General features: G+C 42.3%; 1 protein-coding gene across 2 annotated transcripts in view; it reads right to left on the reverse strand.

The window, feature by feature from the left end:
• The window catches only part of LOC101801163 (chondroitin sulfate proteoglycan 4), a 37,807-nt gene extending 24,306 nt beyond the window's left edge, over window positions 1–13,501 (reverse strand). The window contains exons 1-3 of one of the 2 annotated variants that reach the window (XM_027446274.3): window positions 13,307–13,501; window positions 4,409–4,572; window positions 217–3,783 (exon numbers count right to left, since the gene is read on the reverse strand). In XM_027446274.3, coding sequence (XP_027302075.2) covers window positions 217–3,783; window positions 4,409–4,572; window positions 13,307–13,391 — 3,816 coding nt within the window. In that variant the 5' untranslated portion in view covers window positions 13,392–13,501. Of the gene's footprint in view, window positions 1–216; window positions 3,784–4,408; window positions 4,573–5,415; window positions 5,536–13,306 lie in introns of those variants that run through there. The other variant, XM_072030684.1, reaches the window with a different exon arrangement.
• Window positions 13,502–18,337: the final 4,836 nt, after the last annotated feature.

Here is an 18,337-nt window from a genome sequence, read left to right on the forward strand (position 1 = left end):
AGGAATGAATGTTAGCTAGTGTCAGTGTCCTTACAGAATCAAGCATCCAGAACAAAGACTTGCTAGTGAAAACCAAAAAGAGTTAAAAATGAAAGACAATTTTGGTGAACAGAAAGAGTTCAGATGCTGCAATCGCTGAGAAAGCAGAGGAGAACACTCCCTACAAGATTGGAGAAACAGACAACACAATTAACTAACTTAATACAGTTAACTTACCTGCAGCTTTCCTTTACTGATTTTAACTGGTTTTCCTTCTTCAACTAAGAGATTGTTATTGTTCACAATCCTCGGTGGCCACTGATGACTTTCCAAATATATGCGAACATGTACACCAGCATCCAGAAGGACATCTTTAGCACGGACTGTAAGGTTAAATGTGTCAATAAGGTTGTTGCTGTCATCATGCCTGTAGGTCACGTAACCCTTTATCAGATCAAGTTGAGTGAAGGAATCTGTCATTAAATTATTTACAAATATTCTTCCATATTTTGGGAAAGTGGATATCTTGTAGGTAATCTCATGATCATTTCTGATGTCTTGGTTTGTAACAGCACTTAGGTTAGCTGTTGTAAAAACTTCTTCTTTTCCTTTTTGAACCAGCAGGCCCGTATTATTTGCCAGCCTAACAAAAGGATCAGTGGCATTAACTTCTAGGAGGAAAGACGTATAGTGCTTGCCATCTGTCACAAAGAGCACAAAACGCCCAAAATCTGCACCACGGTGTATAAACAGGACTTGCTTTTGCTCCAGGTCTGCTTGCTTGAATTGGTAGAGCCTGTGCAATGTATCATTTGTTAGCACCAAATCCCCATTGGAAATGCCACGTCTAGTGTACAGCAACTGTCCATCGTCAAAGTCAGAATCAGGATCGTCATAGCAGAGGTCTGCCAAAGTTAACAATCGCTTACCATTTCTCACTACATTAAATACTTTATCGACTACACGTACTGGTTTTTCGTCATTCTTCAGCTGGACAGAAATGTTGAATCTAATTTCTACTGCCAAAGATCCTGCTTCTGGATCAAAGTTTGCCCACTCCCCTGGTTCTTCACTGAAAGCTCTGGCAAGGAATTCATCAAACACTGTCTCAGAATCATCATGCACATACATAAGGCGCTTATCACTTATATCTTCACTAGTGAAAGAGGTGAGATTGTCATTACTCTCAAATGAACCTGAAAAATTAATGAGTTTTAGTTTCCCATGCTTAGGAAACTTTAAAACTTTGTATTGGAAAGTTCTATTATCCAGCGTTTGCACAAACAATTTTGTGCTTGTTATTAATTCTCCTTCACCTTCAGTAACAGTCAAGCCATTGTTAATCAACAAAACATTTCTGAAATCTGATTTGATGCAGACTTCGAATTCGTAGAAATTTGATTCCAGATATTTTGTTGAAATGAGGAATTTAAATGAATCACATTTGTCTTCATGGTATCTGCTGATTAACTCATACGCCACTTTTTGATCAGTAATATCTTTCTGGCTAAAGACTGAATGTTTTTTCAAAGGCTGGTCATTAAGCAGCATTTGTCCACTCTTTGGTAGGGATAGCAGTTTAAAATGAAGCTCGTCTTCAGGTATTTCTAGATCCACAAGCACAGCAAAAAGATTATCTGAATTCAGGTACTTCTTTCTTGATTTTTCAATTTCTAGAGGAGTATATTTCACTAAGCTGTACCTTAGCCATTTCACTTGGACTGGAAACACATACTCTTCACTGATTCTGTTTCCTATGCTAACTCTGAATTTAAATTGGTCAGTCACATTGTCCTGCTGAATTTCTTTAAAAGTGCTACAGTATCTCACACGGCTGCGCTGAACAGAGCGTTGAGAAAAAGAGCTGACTTGCTTCCATTCCCTGCTTGAATGCTGCCTTTGGACTTCCCCAAACTGGGGCGGCTCTGTGATCTCATACCGTATCTCCAGCTCCTGCAGGTTGGCATTTGTTTCAACAGCCAGATGGCTAGGTGTGATCAGAGCTGCAGCACCCTGCAACAGTCTTATTCCTGAGCTGCTGACAACTTTGTAATCCAAAGGAACTGCCATGACACGTAACACAACAGTGTTGCTCAGTTTCTCACCATCACTTGCCCTCAGAACAATCCTCGAGTTCTTGACACCTGTGTGAACAAAGAAAATACTACCTTTCCTTAAGTCCTCATTAGAAAAAGTAGCAATAGCTTTTCCAGGATGCTTTGAGTTTTCTAAAAATCCCGCATCTGCATTCATACTTCCAAGAACTGAAAGACTGAGGTCCAGAGGATCTGTATCATTATCTAACACTTTTATCAGGTCACTAGTCAAACGTTTCTTTGAGTTCTCTAACAGAAGAAGTACATTTCCCTCAGGCAGTGTGATCTCAGGAGCATCGTTTACTGGAATGACGGTAATGTCAAACACATACTGCTCATTTCCTTGCAAGTACAGGGGCAGAGGGTTTCTGCTGCTGGCAGAAATAGAGAAATTAAAATGATCAGAAGTGTCCTCCGAGCCACCATGGACGTACAGGATCTTCCCTTGCCACAGGTCCTGCATAGTAAATGCATTTACCTCCTGCAGAGCTTCAGCATCCAATTTCAAGTTCCCATGTGAGGGTGATTGCTTTATTTCAAAAAGAACTTGTGACTGATGGATCCCAAGTTTCTGAAAGTCTAAGTTGACTTTAATATGTTTAGATTCAAGTGAAGCTTGTCCACCCTCTTGCACAATCAAGTTACTCAGAACTAAAAGGTGACTTTTATCTCCCTGGCCCAGTGAGACAGAGCTTTGAGAAGACATGGCAAATGTGGGGGCTGCTTTCGCAGTAGGATATTTTAAAGCCATCTCTAAAGAAAGATTTGTATTAAAAGCACTTTCCGTTTCACATCCAGCTGAAATGTCCTTCGTTACCAGAACATTCTTCAGAGATTTCTTTTCTGAATTGACTTTTAGGTCTCTCAAGCAACCTTTAAAGGACCCTCCTCTGGCATACTTTCCAGACACTGAGGGTAGCTCTAACTTAATCACTTCTGATCGTGTACTGTCATCTACGCCACCTACAAAGAGAGACCCCTTCAGAAGCAACTTGCTTTGTGGAGGGAATGATTTTTTCACAGTTTCTTCATCCAATGTCAGCTGTAAATATTGTGTGCTAAATTTCAGCTTCACATAGTGCCAATGACCATCATTGACCGGCATACGAGAGGAAAGCTGGATTCTACTTTGATGCCTTCCAATACAGGCTTTAATTAATCCATCTTCCATTTCCATTGCAATGAAATTTCCTGCTTGCCCAGGATGATAAAGCAGCAAGCCACGAGCAGCTGAGGTTTGTAGTGCATACTCCACGATTCCCTCACCATCAACGTTCCACAATGGGAAAGAAACATAAGATCTGGAACTGAAGAAACTGATGGGTTCATCTTCACCTGCAAAGAATTCATCACTGCATCCCACCGAAACTTCATGAATACTTTTAAAGCCAGGAGAAGGTCTCAGGGGCATCAGGATGTCTAGCTGATTAAATGACACGTCATCAATACATCCTCGGAAGTTGGGCAGTGCTCCAACAAGGTCAGGAATGTCAAGTTCACTAGTACCACCTACATAGAATCCATGATCAATATTTAAGTCGTAGAGAATTCCAGGCATTTTTGCACTTGTTCTATCATGCTTATCAACTACCAAGGTGACGTTATCATGTTCATGATGCAGTTCAACCAGATGCCAAGCTAAATCATTCAGCTGAGATCTTTGCTGAGAATACAGTACTCGTTCCCCCATGCCAAAGTTAATTCTCAACTGCCAAGAGACAGAATATTAAAAATACATCAAAATCCAATGTCATATTTTTTACAATCATATATTCATATAGACTTGAACAGTTACTTTTCATAATTTTTTGTATTTAGCGTATCATTTATAAAATGTAATTGGGAAAAAAAAAAAAAAAAAAGAAATCCCATTAAAATTCAGTCTGGGTTTACCTGTCATCACAACATTGACTTGCGTAATTGCAGAAGAGGGAATGAACTACACTCCAGTTCTGCTGAGACCAACAACTCCTGAGAACTCATGTGACAATGATGTTTCAAGATCTTGCCTTGCAGAATAACTATTATTTGGAACCAACACTTCTAAGATGCTAACAGCATTAAATCTGAAATGTTGCCCTTACTGAACTCTCATGCTTTGAACAGCAATCTTGATCTTAAACCTAGAGATCTAAGAGGCTTCAAGATAATTATTAAAAAGCTAGTTATCATTGTAAGAAGCACATACCACGTTTTGAAATTATCAATTATATTATACAAATTTTCCATTCTTTTTAACATAAGCTTCAGGAATTGTTACAGACAACAGCTTAAAGAAAACACTAAACAATAGAGGCTATGCATTTCTTTTTTACCATAGCCACAAATCTTACCTGCACCCTTCCTGACTGTAGCTCCATCAAACAATAATCTGTCTTCCCAGCTGCAAGAAAGAGCATTCCATGTGGCTTGCTTGTTCGAAACCGCAACTGTAAGATTGTCTGTGAGGATGTTTCTGCTTTCTTCAATGCCACGAAGCTATCACCATAAAATGATACTAAAAGAAAGGAAAACAAGCAGATTTAGGTACACACACAGAATCTCGTCTATAAATATATTAAAAACTCATATTAACTCTCTCTATATTTATATCTGTATAAAAATAGACCTCATATATTAAATTCTGTATAAAAATAGACCTCATATATTAAATTCATCCAGTTCAAGCAACTGGGTAAGAGCCCTGCAGCCATACCAGTGTGAACAAGAACTGAATATAGCCCAGTATAGTATCTCCAACAATGACCACAGGGAATCATGGCAGAAGCATATTTAACATTTTCCTTCAAACACTGTCCTAGTTTCCAATTATTTTTCATTTCCGATGTTTTCATGAATTTGTCACAGTCTGCCTAAGTGCCACAGGATTTCTCCCTGAAGTACTCATCTGGTTTCTCTTTGGCCTCATGTAAACATCTTCATCTTCAAGATGTTTCCCCATGTCTCTGTCAGAGACATCCTCTGTCACCTCTGATGAGAAGACCAACAGGTCTCCTAGCGCCTGCAGAACCATATCCTTTCAAATGCTCCCATCTGTTTTTCAGGCTGTAGAGTCCTAGCTTCATCTCTTGGTTCCTATATGCAGCCTTCAACCATCCCTGCTGCCCTGTTGCCCAGTCACTTGGTTTTGTATAGAACTCCTGCAATATTTCACTCTCTTCTCCCCTCTTTACTGCCCTGAAGTACAGTAAAATCAATAAACTTCCTCATTTGACTACTCACTGCCTTTGCCATCTCCTTTATTATTATACTGAACAGCACAAATTGCAAGAGTGACTCCTGCACAGCTCAGCTGTTAACTTCTCTCCTATGCAAAATACCATTTACCCCTTCTTCCTACCTTTTAATCTAAAACTTATCACTCAGTGCCATTTAGTATAACCAAATATGAAGTTGCAGAGAGACGATATTTTTCAGTGTGACACTGGGCAACAGTTTGGTGTTTAAACTGTGCTTTCTGAAAAAGAAAAAAATAAATGTAAGCTAAAGCTTTTGCCCTCCACAAAACACTTCAGCGTCAGAATTCATCACTGAAGGTGGGACTGGAAACTCAACATCAGCCTAGGCACTGATCCAACACCAGAGGAGATCTTGGGCCAAAACCACCTACTGTGCCTTGGCGTGATTTCTGCTTCAGTACCCAACAAACTAGGCAGCATGTTATTACAATACAGGAATCAAGTTCATCTTTTAGAATGATTTCTGGCTAAAACCACATTATGAGTGACCTCAAAATGACTCCAGTGCCACAGTTTTGGAAAAGGGGACATTATGTCCTGCTCCATCTGATGTCACTTGTACCACTGTAGTGGGTTTACATGGCAAGGTTTTGGTAGCAGGGGGCCATAGGGGTGGTTTCTGTGAGAAAGATCTAGAAGCTGCCCCATGTTTGGGAACGGCCCCATTGTTTTCCAGAGCTGAGCCAATAAGCGATGTTGTTTTGCGCCTCTGTGAGAGCATGTTTAAGACGGGGAAAAAAACGCTGTGCCACACAGCAGCCGGGAGAGTGAAGGGAGTGAGGAACGGCACCAAGGTCTACACTTGGAACAAGGCACCAAGTGTAGAAGGAGGGGGAGAGGTGCTCCAGGCGCCGGAGCAGAAGTCCCCTGTGGCCTGTGGTGAGGACCATGGTGAAGCAGGATGTCCCCCTGCAGCCCATGGAGTACCACGGTGGAGCAGGGTTCCACGCTGCAGCCCGTGGAGGAGACCACGGTGGAGCAGGTGGCCCTGCAGCGACGGAGGCTGCCGCCTGTGGAAGACCCCTGCCGGAGCAGATTCCGGGCCGGACCTGTAGCCCGTGGAGAGGAGCCCACGCAGGAGCAGGTGACCTGGCAGGAGCTGCTGCCCGTAGGGGAGCAAGGTTGGAGCACTTTTCTCTTGAGGGATGGACCCTGTGGTACGGACCCATATCTGGAGCAGTTCTGGAAGAGCTGCTGCCTGTGGGAAGTCCACGCCAGATCAGTTCGTCAAGGACTGCATCCTGTGGGTGGGACCCCACAGCACAGGGGACGAGAGTGACCGAGAAGGAGCGGCAGAGAAGAAGCGCTGTAGACTGACCATAACCCCCATTCCCCCGTTCCCCTGCGCCGCTCAGGAGGAGGAGGTGGAAGAGGGTGGATGGGGGGGAAGGTGCTTTTGGTTTCTTTCCTTTGTTTCTCACTTCTCTAGCTTGTTAGTAATGAGCAATAAATCTTACTATCTATCTTCTTATGCTGAGTCTGTTTTGCCCGTTACAATAATTATTGCATGATTTTCTTGTCCTTATCTCAATCCTTGAGTTTTTTTCACATATTTTCTCCCCATTCCTCTTTGAGGAGGGGAAGTGAAAGAGCGGCTGTGGTGGAGCTCGGCTGCCCACTCAAGCGGAACCACGACAACGACCATGGAAAATAGGTGGAGTTCAACCAACAATACCATCCCCGAAAGCTCCCTTGACACCGTAACGCATGCGTTCAGCATATCATACAGGAAACAATTCCTTCGGACTGTGTGGGCAGACAATCCATTTTGCAATGTCAGTCCATGCCCCAAAGGGAAAAAGAAGGGTGGAAGCAGCTGAGAGTAAGAGTTTGATCTAGCTCAACTATGATTTCCCTTTGTGGGTATTTCTATGTGCTATATATACAACAGAACAGAACAGCTCAGTTGGAAGGGACCCTCAAAGAGCATCGAGTCCAACTGCCTGACCACTTCAGGGCTAACCAAAAGTTAAAGCATACTGCTGAGGGCATTGTCCAAACACCTCCTGAGCACAGACAGGCATGGGGCATCAGCCACCTCTCTAGGAAGCCTGTCCCAGTGTTTGACCACCCTCAGGGTAAATAATTTTTTCCTAATGTCCAGTCTGCACCTCCCCTGCTGCTGCTCTGTGCCTATCCTGCACATCCTGCCATCAGTTACCAGAGGGAGAGACTGGCATCTCCCAACACAGATACACAAAGCCTCAGAAAACAGAGGTCAAATCACTTGGGACATAAATTTAAAGATCTGCTCAACCTGAGTTACTGGCTAATTTGTGGTCCCCATCTCCCTTGTTTCTTCACTAGAGCACACTCACAACTCCAATTAGAAAAAACACACAGGGGCTACAAATCCTTCCTAATATTTCTATCACGACAAGTTACACTTACATGAAAACCGTAAGTGTTGAGAATTTTGTTTCAAGTAATTTTACTGAGTATTCCTGACCAGCTCCATCCATAACAGCTTTCTTTGAAGTAAACACAAGAAGCCAGGCCAGACACAGCAGAAGGCTTCAGAATCACGCAGCAAGGGAGTCTTCACTCTTGTTACCCTGCAGAACCATTAGGCTGGCTCTTTGACCTTTCGCTTAGCTTCTTCTCTCTGCTGTTGAAAATATTAGTGAATTCAACTACACTCTGCATTGCTTTTCTCTTGGTTTCTCTCCTCACTGTGCAAAGCAATCAAAGCCTCGTCTCTTTTCCATTTCCAAAACTAATAACCTCCAAAATGTACCTACAAAAAACGACCTCAAACAATCCACACAGTTATTACTTGTGTAGTGCACAAACATCCAAAACCAAAATCAAGACTAAAGACCTAAATGAAATAATGCATTTTTTTTTCCACATTTTTCTGTATTTCTCATTTCAGACTCGATTGCATGTCTTCTCAGCAGTGTAAAAGGACAAACTGATCTTGGAATCACAATCCAATGCTCACTTCATAACTGGAAGTAATTTAATGCGGGCTTCACATTGCTCAACACCTTTCAGTCTACACTGTTGGCAGGAAACAGCCAAAGCTCTGCATATCTCAACCATACCTTTCCTTACCTTCTACACTCTCGTCCCAAAAAAAGTTGTAAGAGAAGGCTTAGGCTTGGACCTGTAACCCAAAAAGGCTTTTATATTCATGCCACATAGGTTTTTCAACTCACGTCAGTTGAAAAAGAGGGGCATTTTTTAGATGCTTGCCCTGCCACCTTTTGTATGAAAAACTCGAAATACACGATTTGATCTTCAAGCAGGAAAGAAAAAGACAACATTGCCATACAAGAGAGCATTTGGACAACGTTTTTGTCTTCAAAGTGTTCAGAAGGTATCGGTAAAAATACTTCCAGGCTTTATGAAAGTACAGCTTGAAGTCCCATTAAATGCCCTCAGTGATGCAATTTGAGGTAAACAATGAGAGACACCTTCAGTCTTAATGTGCTTCTGCTGTAACTAAGATGAAAAAAAATGGGAATGAAACAACACAAGGGCCTGGCAAGGGACAGCAAGAGAATGGGCAGCAGCAGCGTGCAGGGTATAAAGAACAATGGAGCCTTACTATGTCTAACTGCTTTGTTTTTTCTTCCTGGTACTGGATTGCAGAGTTGTACCAATGGATGCGATAAACACCAAATGTTCCTAGATGCAGGCTGAACTGCTCCTTCTACACTGTGCAGGTCCCAACGTTTTTTCTGTTAAGCTAGAGGCAAAACAGCATGCAACCTCACACACAGATATAATAGAAAGTCTCCACCCTGGGAGAGAATTTGAGTGATGGAAGCAAGTGTTCAGAGACTATGAATACCAAATTTAAGCTGTTGTGATATTAATAACTTTTAAAAGCTCTGCTTCTTCTGATTGTACAGCACAAGTGAAGACATTAAAAAGGAAGATGCTGTCGGAGAAAGTGTACCAAATTCCAGTTCTATTTCCTTTCACCTTGAAGCTGCCATTAGTACATCTGAAATCGTTGTGACTACAGGAGAAGCCTAATACCAGAGTACATAAAAATAATTCAGAGAAATAAATGCTGGGCTCCAACACCATTACACAATTATTTAAAAGTTTGTTAGTAATTTATACTAAACCTTTTGAAATATACACCTGCTGAGTGATGTGAAAAATATGATAAATTAGGATAAAGTGAAGTGTTTGTTAGATGAAGCAATCTTCACTGAAAAATAATCCTTTCAGGCAGAATATTCTTACTAACATTCACCAGCATGACTAACATCTTCTTGCAAGTTTTGGAAAGGTTTACATACAATTTATAGTACATCAGTGATAAAAATCACTATTTTTAGAAAATATAATACAAATAGTAAAAGAAATAACCATTACAGTAAACCATAGGTTTCACGGAGTTCTCAAGAGCTGCATCAAGTGGTAAGACAAGAGGAAATGGCCTTAAGTTGCACTAGGGGAGGTTTAGGTTGGGTACTAGGAAACATGTTTTCACTGAAAGGGTTGTAAGGCATTGGAACAGGCTGCCCAGGGAAGCAGCTGAGTCACTATCCCTGGAGGTCTTCAGAAAACGTGTAGATGTAGTGCTTAGTGACATGGTTTAGAGGTGGAGTTGGCAGTGCTAGGTTAAAGGTTGGACTAGATCATCTTAGAGGTTTTTTCCAAACTAGATGATACTCTGATTCTAGATCATTCTGGTTATTCAAAGCTCACTCAAACTACAAGCTGGAAAAATAAAAAATGACAGCAAATACTTTAAGTAATTTCCCATTTGTTTTTTGCTTCTGATAGGTAATGAAGAAGAATCAGATCAGTAGCTGATTTTTCTCACGTTCCTGACTGAAACCTGGCCTTATGTTAGAAAAATTTATCGTCCATGTGTCTGCCCATTAAAACTAGATTGAACAGGCTTAAGAATACCAAGCAGAACATCATTAGCCTGATGAAATGAATAATACCCTTACATAGGTGTAATCTGATATTGATGATAATGCTCTTTTACAGTGAACCTCAATGTCTCTCTCTCTTGCAGAGAGAGGAAAATGTGAACCTCTTTCCAGCCTGATTCAGCAGCACTCACTAGTAATCACCTGGAAAAATAATCACAAAACATATCCTCATAATTAAAAATACATTCCTGTCTTCTTCATTTGATCTTACAGCTGGATGGAACCATATTTAAAATATTCCATTTTTAACCAAGAACTTGCTGCATCATAGATATGATCTAATTCAACCAGTGAGATGGAAAAACATTATAGGCATCACTGAATATCTTAGGTCATATGGCTTGCTTACAAATCTTTGGTGCGAAACTGGTTAAAAACCTTGTTCTAAACAAGGGGGAGAGGATATAAACTTTAGTCTCTCAGAATTCAGGTGCACTTCTTCCAAATATGCCTGATGATTAAATTACATGGAGATATTCATTGTTTCCTTCTCTCTTTAGCAAGGTTGCCTGAACGCTTTTGTGGTACTGTGTCTAAAAAGTACAAATATATTTCATTATTAAAATGCTTGTGTTCTGCTCCACTTGAATGGTATGCAAAGATCACACCTGCACAAGCAGCCCGAGGGTGATCAAAATATTAATCAGGAGAAAAAAGGAAAAAAAACAGAAGCTGTCAAACTGCACTCTGGAGGATGCATTTATTAAAGACCTGAAAGCAGAAGACATTCTGATACTTACAAATACCATGGCATCAGACTGTTGGGTTAATGTTGGAAGTGCCTCTTCCCAGATCACACAGTCTAAACTACATTCTCCAACACACAGTCCTGATACTTCATAGAATGGCAGTTTGGTTAATGAAATTTTGCTATGAGGACAAACAGAAGAAATAATGCAGCAGAATGACAGAAAGCAAACAGAGAGACAAAGGATACTTCATAATGGAAAAGTACAACTTCTTTTGCTTCTTATCCAAGCTGGTAGCAGATGACATCGACAGCACTTCAGGGGCACAGGAAGAATGGACATGGAAAAGGACTGCCAGATTTGCTGGGAAAGCCATTTACAGGTAATGTAACCATAGTGTTGAAGTGAATTCTCAGGGCTGATTCACACTTTACCACTGTTAGATTTAGAGTGAGATTTTGTGGGTAAATCAAATGCTAGTAAGAGTCTGCAAGCCTCTGATTCTTGCATGTAATGCAAAACGTACACAGTGAGACACATCCCTGTGTTGCATCCGCATGTGCTTCACACACCAGATTCCTAGATAAAAGATAGTCCTACAGTTGAAGCACTGAACATCAAATGGACAAAGGTAATGTTAATTTCTAGTTCCATCAGAGAAACATGCCAAAGAATTGTGCGAACCACTTAACCTAATTTCAGTTTACTGCCTAAAAGTTGTTAGCGCTTTGTTTTCCTTCCATCCTCAAATTGTTTTTCAGTTCCTCTCTAAGATCTTTGGGACAAGAATCTCTCTACCTCTGAGCATGGCTACAGTTATAGCAGCAACTGCAGTAAAGAGACAAGAGCTAGATTTTGACACATGGTCCTGGTACAGATGCCAGCCCACATGGGATTGTAGAGATCCGCATGACAGCTCTGCTGAAGCATCCTACATTGCTGCACTTGGGCTAGCACAAGCAGCAGGCTGTGATTCTGACATCCTACCTTGCAATCTGGAAATGTTCCCTGCAGCCCTGTATTTACCGTGCACTGCCCGGAATGCTGGGCACGGACAGCTCTTACCACAACAGTGAGGCATGAAGTGGTTTGTCAACTTCTCAAAGTACTGTTTGCAAAACCATACTGGTTGGCCTAATATTGCTGCCAGCAAAATCACTGACAAAACCCTTAGACCATGACATTTATGAAAATGCTACCAGCACTAGAGAAATTTCAGTGGCAATCTGATCTCCCAGACATCTGTGATAGCTCAGAGACACTTCTGTGAGCAATAAAATATCCTCCCTACTCTGCATACAGGCTTCTTGTCCATGAAACCTGCAAGAACACTGTTTAGAGCACCATACATTGAAATCCTCTTGCGAAAAGACAAGGGAGGCATAAGAACTGAAGATTTTTTTAAAGATACAATTAAACATTAGGTGTTAGTTCCTAGCTAGTCTATGGATCTAGAGAAAACATTCACAGTACAGTCACAGACAGTGAGACACTTGTAATTTTTAAGGAAAGGGAGTTACAGCAATTAGTTCCTGTCGCATGGGATTGCGAAGCATACCAGACAGGTCAATTCTGCAACCGTTTACTGGTCAAATATTTAAGTGCATATTTAAATAGCAAATCTGATTATCATTCCTTGGTGCTGTAATTACAGTTCACTGGAAGATGAAAACAAAGAAATTTCAAACTTAAGCTTTTGTCAGTGCCAGTGGTTTTGGTGACAGCTCTGGAGTAGCACCTCTATTTGCACCACCATCAGGAAGAGTGGCGGGCCCTTGGCATGTGTGGGAAGCCAGACATCAGCTCAATTTGGATGCCAAAACCCGGCACCCGTTGTCACTGGTTGGTAATGAACATCGGGGCTTCTTGCAAGCCAGAACAGGGGAAGAACCACAGGGCATACCCTTGCACATACCGTAGAGCTTTCTCACGGCATGTAACTTCAGTCATACTCACGACTGTTAAAAAAAGAATTTTACGCCAGTTGCTTGCTATGTGTTTGTATTAAAAAGACTCTGGGACTCTGTCGAGTCCCGGCATCAACCCTGCAGCGGGCGCAAAGCGAATCACGCCTCAGCGGGCAGGCTCGGCCTCCCCTTTGCAGAAACACCTTCCCCTCGCCCCCAAAAGCTGCTGCTGTCGAAAACAAAGCTATTTCTGCACGCCCACCGCCAGGTAAGCCCGGCTGCTCCCACCACAGGCCTCACACTCCGGGGGCTGGGTGCGGGGCTCGCCCCGCCGCAGCCCCCGCCCGAGCCTCCAGCCCCGCGGGGCGCCCCTCCATGGGGGCTCCCCTCCCGCAGGCGAAGCCCCCAGCGCCTCCCTCCCCCTCAACCAGCGCCCTGCCGGCCTGCCCGGAGCCCGGCGGCTCCCCGCGACATGGCGGCAGCCCCTACCTGCGAGGGCCGGCCGGCCGGCGGCCAGCAGCAGCAGCAGGAGCAGCAGCGCCGCCAGCAGCGGGGCGCTGGGCCCGGCCGCCATGCCGCGGACCGGCCGGGCAGCACCGGCCGCCCCCAGCAACCGGGGGCCCGGCACGGAGCTCGCCGCCCTCCCCCTGCCCCCAGTCCCGCCTCCCGCTACAGAAACACGGCGGGGGCGGCACCGGGAGGGTGGAGGGACGGCCCTGGGGCTGCCACAGGCGTCCTGTGGAATAGGGGTGGCTCCTCGCGGTGTGTTTCGATAGTTTTGTTTCACCGGGCTCGGCGGCGGTCCCCGGGTTGCCCCAGCTGAGCACAGGAGGAGAAGGGTGTGAAGCCCTGTGCAGAGCACTCGGCGTTGTGTTTGTGTCCAACACTTCTCTCCAAGTCTGCTGCCATCGCTGCATCCCTCGGGCTGGAAGCACTCAAGGTGGTCAGCACACAAGGTGGTCAGCACTCCCACATGTGGCCTTGTCCCCACACGATTCCAAGGGTCAGTTCTGGTGTCCCCTCCAGATCACTCCTAACAAGATCATAGAAGGTTGGAAAAGACCTTCAAGATGAATCGTTTCAACCATCACCCTTCCACCAATGTCAATGTTGTAATACACAATAAATGTTTGTTCATTGTCTTTTGTAAAAACAAGGAGTTCTGTTTGAGGAACGGGAGTTGTGAAAACTCCCTGCTGAAGTAAGGAGCTGTATAATGCTTAGCTAGACACTATGAAAATTCCTTTGCTTAATGTAACAAAAAAGAGAACCCTCTCCCCTTCTCTCCTTCTGCATCTCAGTAGCCTCTTTTGTTCAAAATAACACTGCTGCAAAGTTCATGTAACCATCTCCTGATAAGTTGTTAAACCAGTGTATCAACATCTTGCCTTCCTGTCTCATGCTGGGCCAACATGACCAAATAAAGAAAGAAGTTGAACCACAACGCCAAGGAAGACTACGGCCTTCATCTTCACGACCACCAGAGGGACAGAGACGACCCCCTAGCAACAGTGCGCGCAGTCGCAGAATATACCAGGATGTGCTGCGTAATCCCGGAATTACCAAGATATAAAAAGGGACCCTGGGGGGGGTGAGGTGCGCGCCGTTGGCGGAGCCGAGACTCCCCGGCCGCCCAGCGCTGTTTTGCTTGCTGTTGCTTACTCAATAAATTCCTTTCTCTTATTAATGCAATGCTCTCTGAAAATTAATTAAGGGGGCAACTTATAACAAATGTCACCCACTAAACCATGTCCCTAATCACCAGGTCCAACCTGGTTCTCCACCTTTAACCAGCTCTCAGGATATGTGACCCATTAGCCACAGACCTGGGAATAATTAACTGACAGACCTGGGAATGGACGGCACACACAGCCCTGGTGCTGTAGGAGAGTTGTCTTAAGCACACCATGTGGCTCAGTAAGCATTTCACCTGTAATTTTCATGGTTTCATTTTGTTTCAAAAATTTAGTTTTGGATTGCTAATTCTCTGATGGCACTGTATGACTCGGATCCTTACATCTAAAATTGATAGACTATGTTTTTTGTACTTCAGAAAACTATTTAAGTATAAATAAATTAAAATAAATTAAGTATAAATAAATTAAATAAATTAAATTAAATTAATTATAAATAAATTAAATTGATCAAATACTCTAGTGAGGGTGCTATATGCATACAAGGAAAAGAAGTCTGAAATGGACATATAAGAGGTAATAAACAGCACATCACAGTCCCTTTAAAGTCCCTTCAAAGAACAGAAGGAAGTAATCTAGGTATGTTGTACTTGTACCCTTGTAAACACTATTGCCTTTTGTAATCATGAAATAAGAAGTCTTATCTACAGCTTTTTTACTGATTCTTTTTGTACCAGATATGGGATATAACTACAATCATACTTGCATAAAGAAGTCATGTTTTGTTGTAGAATGAATATACAGCAGGTAGACAAAACAAAGTGAAATTATTATAAGCTGTACAGAACTTAAACTAGACAGAGGAAATTCTGCATTTTGCACCTTATCAGTGGTGCCCTGTACTTGAAAGCTCAAGGTTCTAGGTTTTTTTTGTTTGTTTTGTTTTTTAAGAGCATACTTGAACTACTTGTGTATAAGCCACTTATCATACTTAATTCAAATATGCAGACATACCCTTAGTTACATACATCATCCATGCCAGGAACAGCCTTGCAGTCATAAAATTTTCTCTGATATAATCAGCTGGCAGGGTGCTTTCTAATGTGTCTCAACAGGTCAGTTGTTTTTTTAACTTGTTACTTCACTTACACATAGAACTGGAATTTGTGAGATGAAATGCTACACTAAATAAGCAGAATAAGTAACCTAGATAATATTCCAAGGCTGCAGAAATAAGAAAAGTTGTGATGGAATGAATCTCTTCTGGGTCAGCTGTCTGGTTCCTCTCTTCCTTTGAGGTTTGTAGTCATCATTTAGTCAAGATTTTCCTTAGAAATTTTTGGCAGGCTTTGCTGTCTTCACAATTTTAGAATAATGTGCTTGGGTGGAAGCCATGTCCAGTGGGAAATCATAGGGAGTGATCTTCACCCAGATATTATTTAACAGATTTATTAAAAATCTCAAAGTCAGAGACCTGATAAACTTCTTTCTTTTCAGACTGGTGCTCTAAGAAGATTTGTACAAACCTTGAGAAGGAGATACTAAAAATGTATCAAGATAGTCCAGGATTCAAACAAGAAGGTCAAAAGCAAAAAGGATATAACATGGAATAAAGATCCATAATGTGTCTGAAGCTGGAAAAGCAGGCCTGCAGGTGTGTGTCAGTGAAACTCTGTGCTTCTGATGGAAAACCTTGGGGAAAAAATTGCTTTTCCACTGACCATGTATTGCACAGGTATGACAATGTATCCCCAGTTAGGAATGGTAGTGCTGAGCAAGACATTTGGATGAGAGGCAAGAGACAGGTAAAATGGCAGTATCCTGTACATGCGGAGGTGTAGAACTAGACATTATTTTTAAATACTTTGTGATTCATGTCATAGGATGAAATTGGAGGACATGATACATTTGTTTTAAGGTATGTACAATTTAAAGTCTATTCCACATTGTAGTTTGATATAGTCACAAAAATATACTCAGTCAGTTAATGTGGTCTGTAACTCTACTGAGTAACTCTGCAATCACTGAACTAATTTTGTCATTAAATTGACATTTTTTAGTATGCTCATTTTGACATTACTTCTTGTCCAAAGAAAAGTAATCCACTCAATGTATGAGAAAGTTCAGCCTGGAGAAGAGAAGGCTCAGTGGGAATCTCATCAATGGGTACAAAGAGCTGATAGCAATGTGTGCAGAATAAGGAGCCAGACTTAGCGGTATCGAGTGGAAAGATAAAAGGCAAAGGGGAAAAAAACGAAATAATGGAAATTCTATTTAAATACAAGAATCTTTCTCACATTGAGGGTGGTCGAACGCTGGAACAGGTTTCCCGGAGAGACTCACAGAATCACAGAATCACAGAATTTCTAGGTTGGAAGAGACCTCAAGATCATCGAGTCCAACCTCTGACCTAACGCTAACAGTCCCCACTAAACCATATCCCTAAGCTCTACATCTAAACGTCTTTTAAAGACTTCCAGGGATGGTGACTCCACCACCTCCCTGGGCAGCCTGTTCCAGTGTCTAACAACCCTTTTGGTAAAGAAGTTCTTCCTAACATCCAACCTAAAACTCCCCTGGCGCAACTTAAGCCCATTCCCCCTCATCCTGTCACCAGGCACATGGGAGAACAGGCCAACCCCCACCTCACTACAGCCTCCTTTAAGGTATCTGTAGAGAGTGATAAGGTCGCCCCTGAGCCTTCTCTTCTCCAGGCTGAACAAGCCCAGCTCCTTCAACCACTCCTCGTAGGACTTGTTCTCCAGGCCCCTCACCAGCTTCGTCGCCCTTCTCTGAACCCGCTCAAGCACCTCGATGTCCTTCTTGTAGCGAGGGGCCCATCCTTAGTGATGTTCATCCTTAGTGACTAGTGACTCCATCCTTAGTGATGTTCAAAACTTTGTAGGGCACAGCCCTGAAAAACCTGATGTAGGTGACCCTAGTCTGAGAAGAGGAATCAGACAAGATAGCCTCCAGATGTGCCTTCCAGCCTCTGCTGTCCTGTGATGCTGTGACTCAGGCAGATACTTCATGGCCATGTAAAACAGGTATTAAGAGACTTCTGAGAAAAGAAAGGCCACATTCTGACGAAGGCCCAAGTGACCTATAGCTTTAATCCACATTTTCTTATGTCCTTCAGGAGTTCCCAAAAAGTCCTACTTGCTTTCAGTGAGACTTGTGTGTTTTTTTTTTTTTTTTTAAGAAGTGTAAATCTGAATTCTTCTTTGATTTTAAGCCTTGCATCCTTAGTTCCTGGAAAGCTTTTATTTATTTATTTATTTTTGTTGGTAGGTTTGGTTTGTTGGTTTGGTTTGGGTTTTTGTTTATTTGTTTTGTTTTTATCATCTTTGGCATTTATTACTTAGGATTTTTTGTCTTCAAAGTGTAACAGTACTTGTTCCCTAAACAAATTCCTGGTCATGCAGACGGGCAGAAATCCAGTATGTAATTTTTTCTGTTTTCTGTTTGTTCTTCTTCCTCTGTAGGATTATTACTGTATGCCAAATGGATATCCTGTAGTCTTGACCTCCATGTGGAATATTTCTGTGAAAATACAAAAAATTTTCCAGCTAGTAAATAGATTCTTTCCTACTAATATTGGAGGTAAGCTTGCCTGCAGGTGACAGTCAGTCAGTCTATCGGTTAAAGCAGAATGTGTGGTATTACTGAGCTCTATAATACCCTGCACATTAGTTCCTTTCTATCAATTCCTTTTTGTTGGTTTTGGTTGGATAAAGATTTTACTGAAAAGAAAGCAGTTTCATGTCATACCAGAAACTACTTTAGAAATTAGTTTCTATTCAATTTTCAATGAACAATACTCTTTGCAAATTTCTGCTGCAGCCAAGACTTTCTTAGTGCCCTCATAGGTTTTCGGCCAATTTCA

This window comes from Anas platyrhynchos, chromosome Z (genome assembly GCF_047663525.1).
Source record: "Anas platyrhynchos isolate ZD024472 breed Pekin duck chromosome Z, IASCAAS_PekinDuck_T2T, whole genome shotgun sequence".
Classification (NCBI taxonomy): Eukaryota; Metazoa; Chordata; class Aves; order Anseriformes; family Anatidae; genus Anas; species Anas platyrhynchos.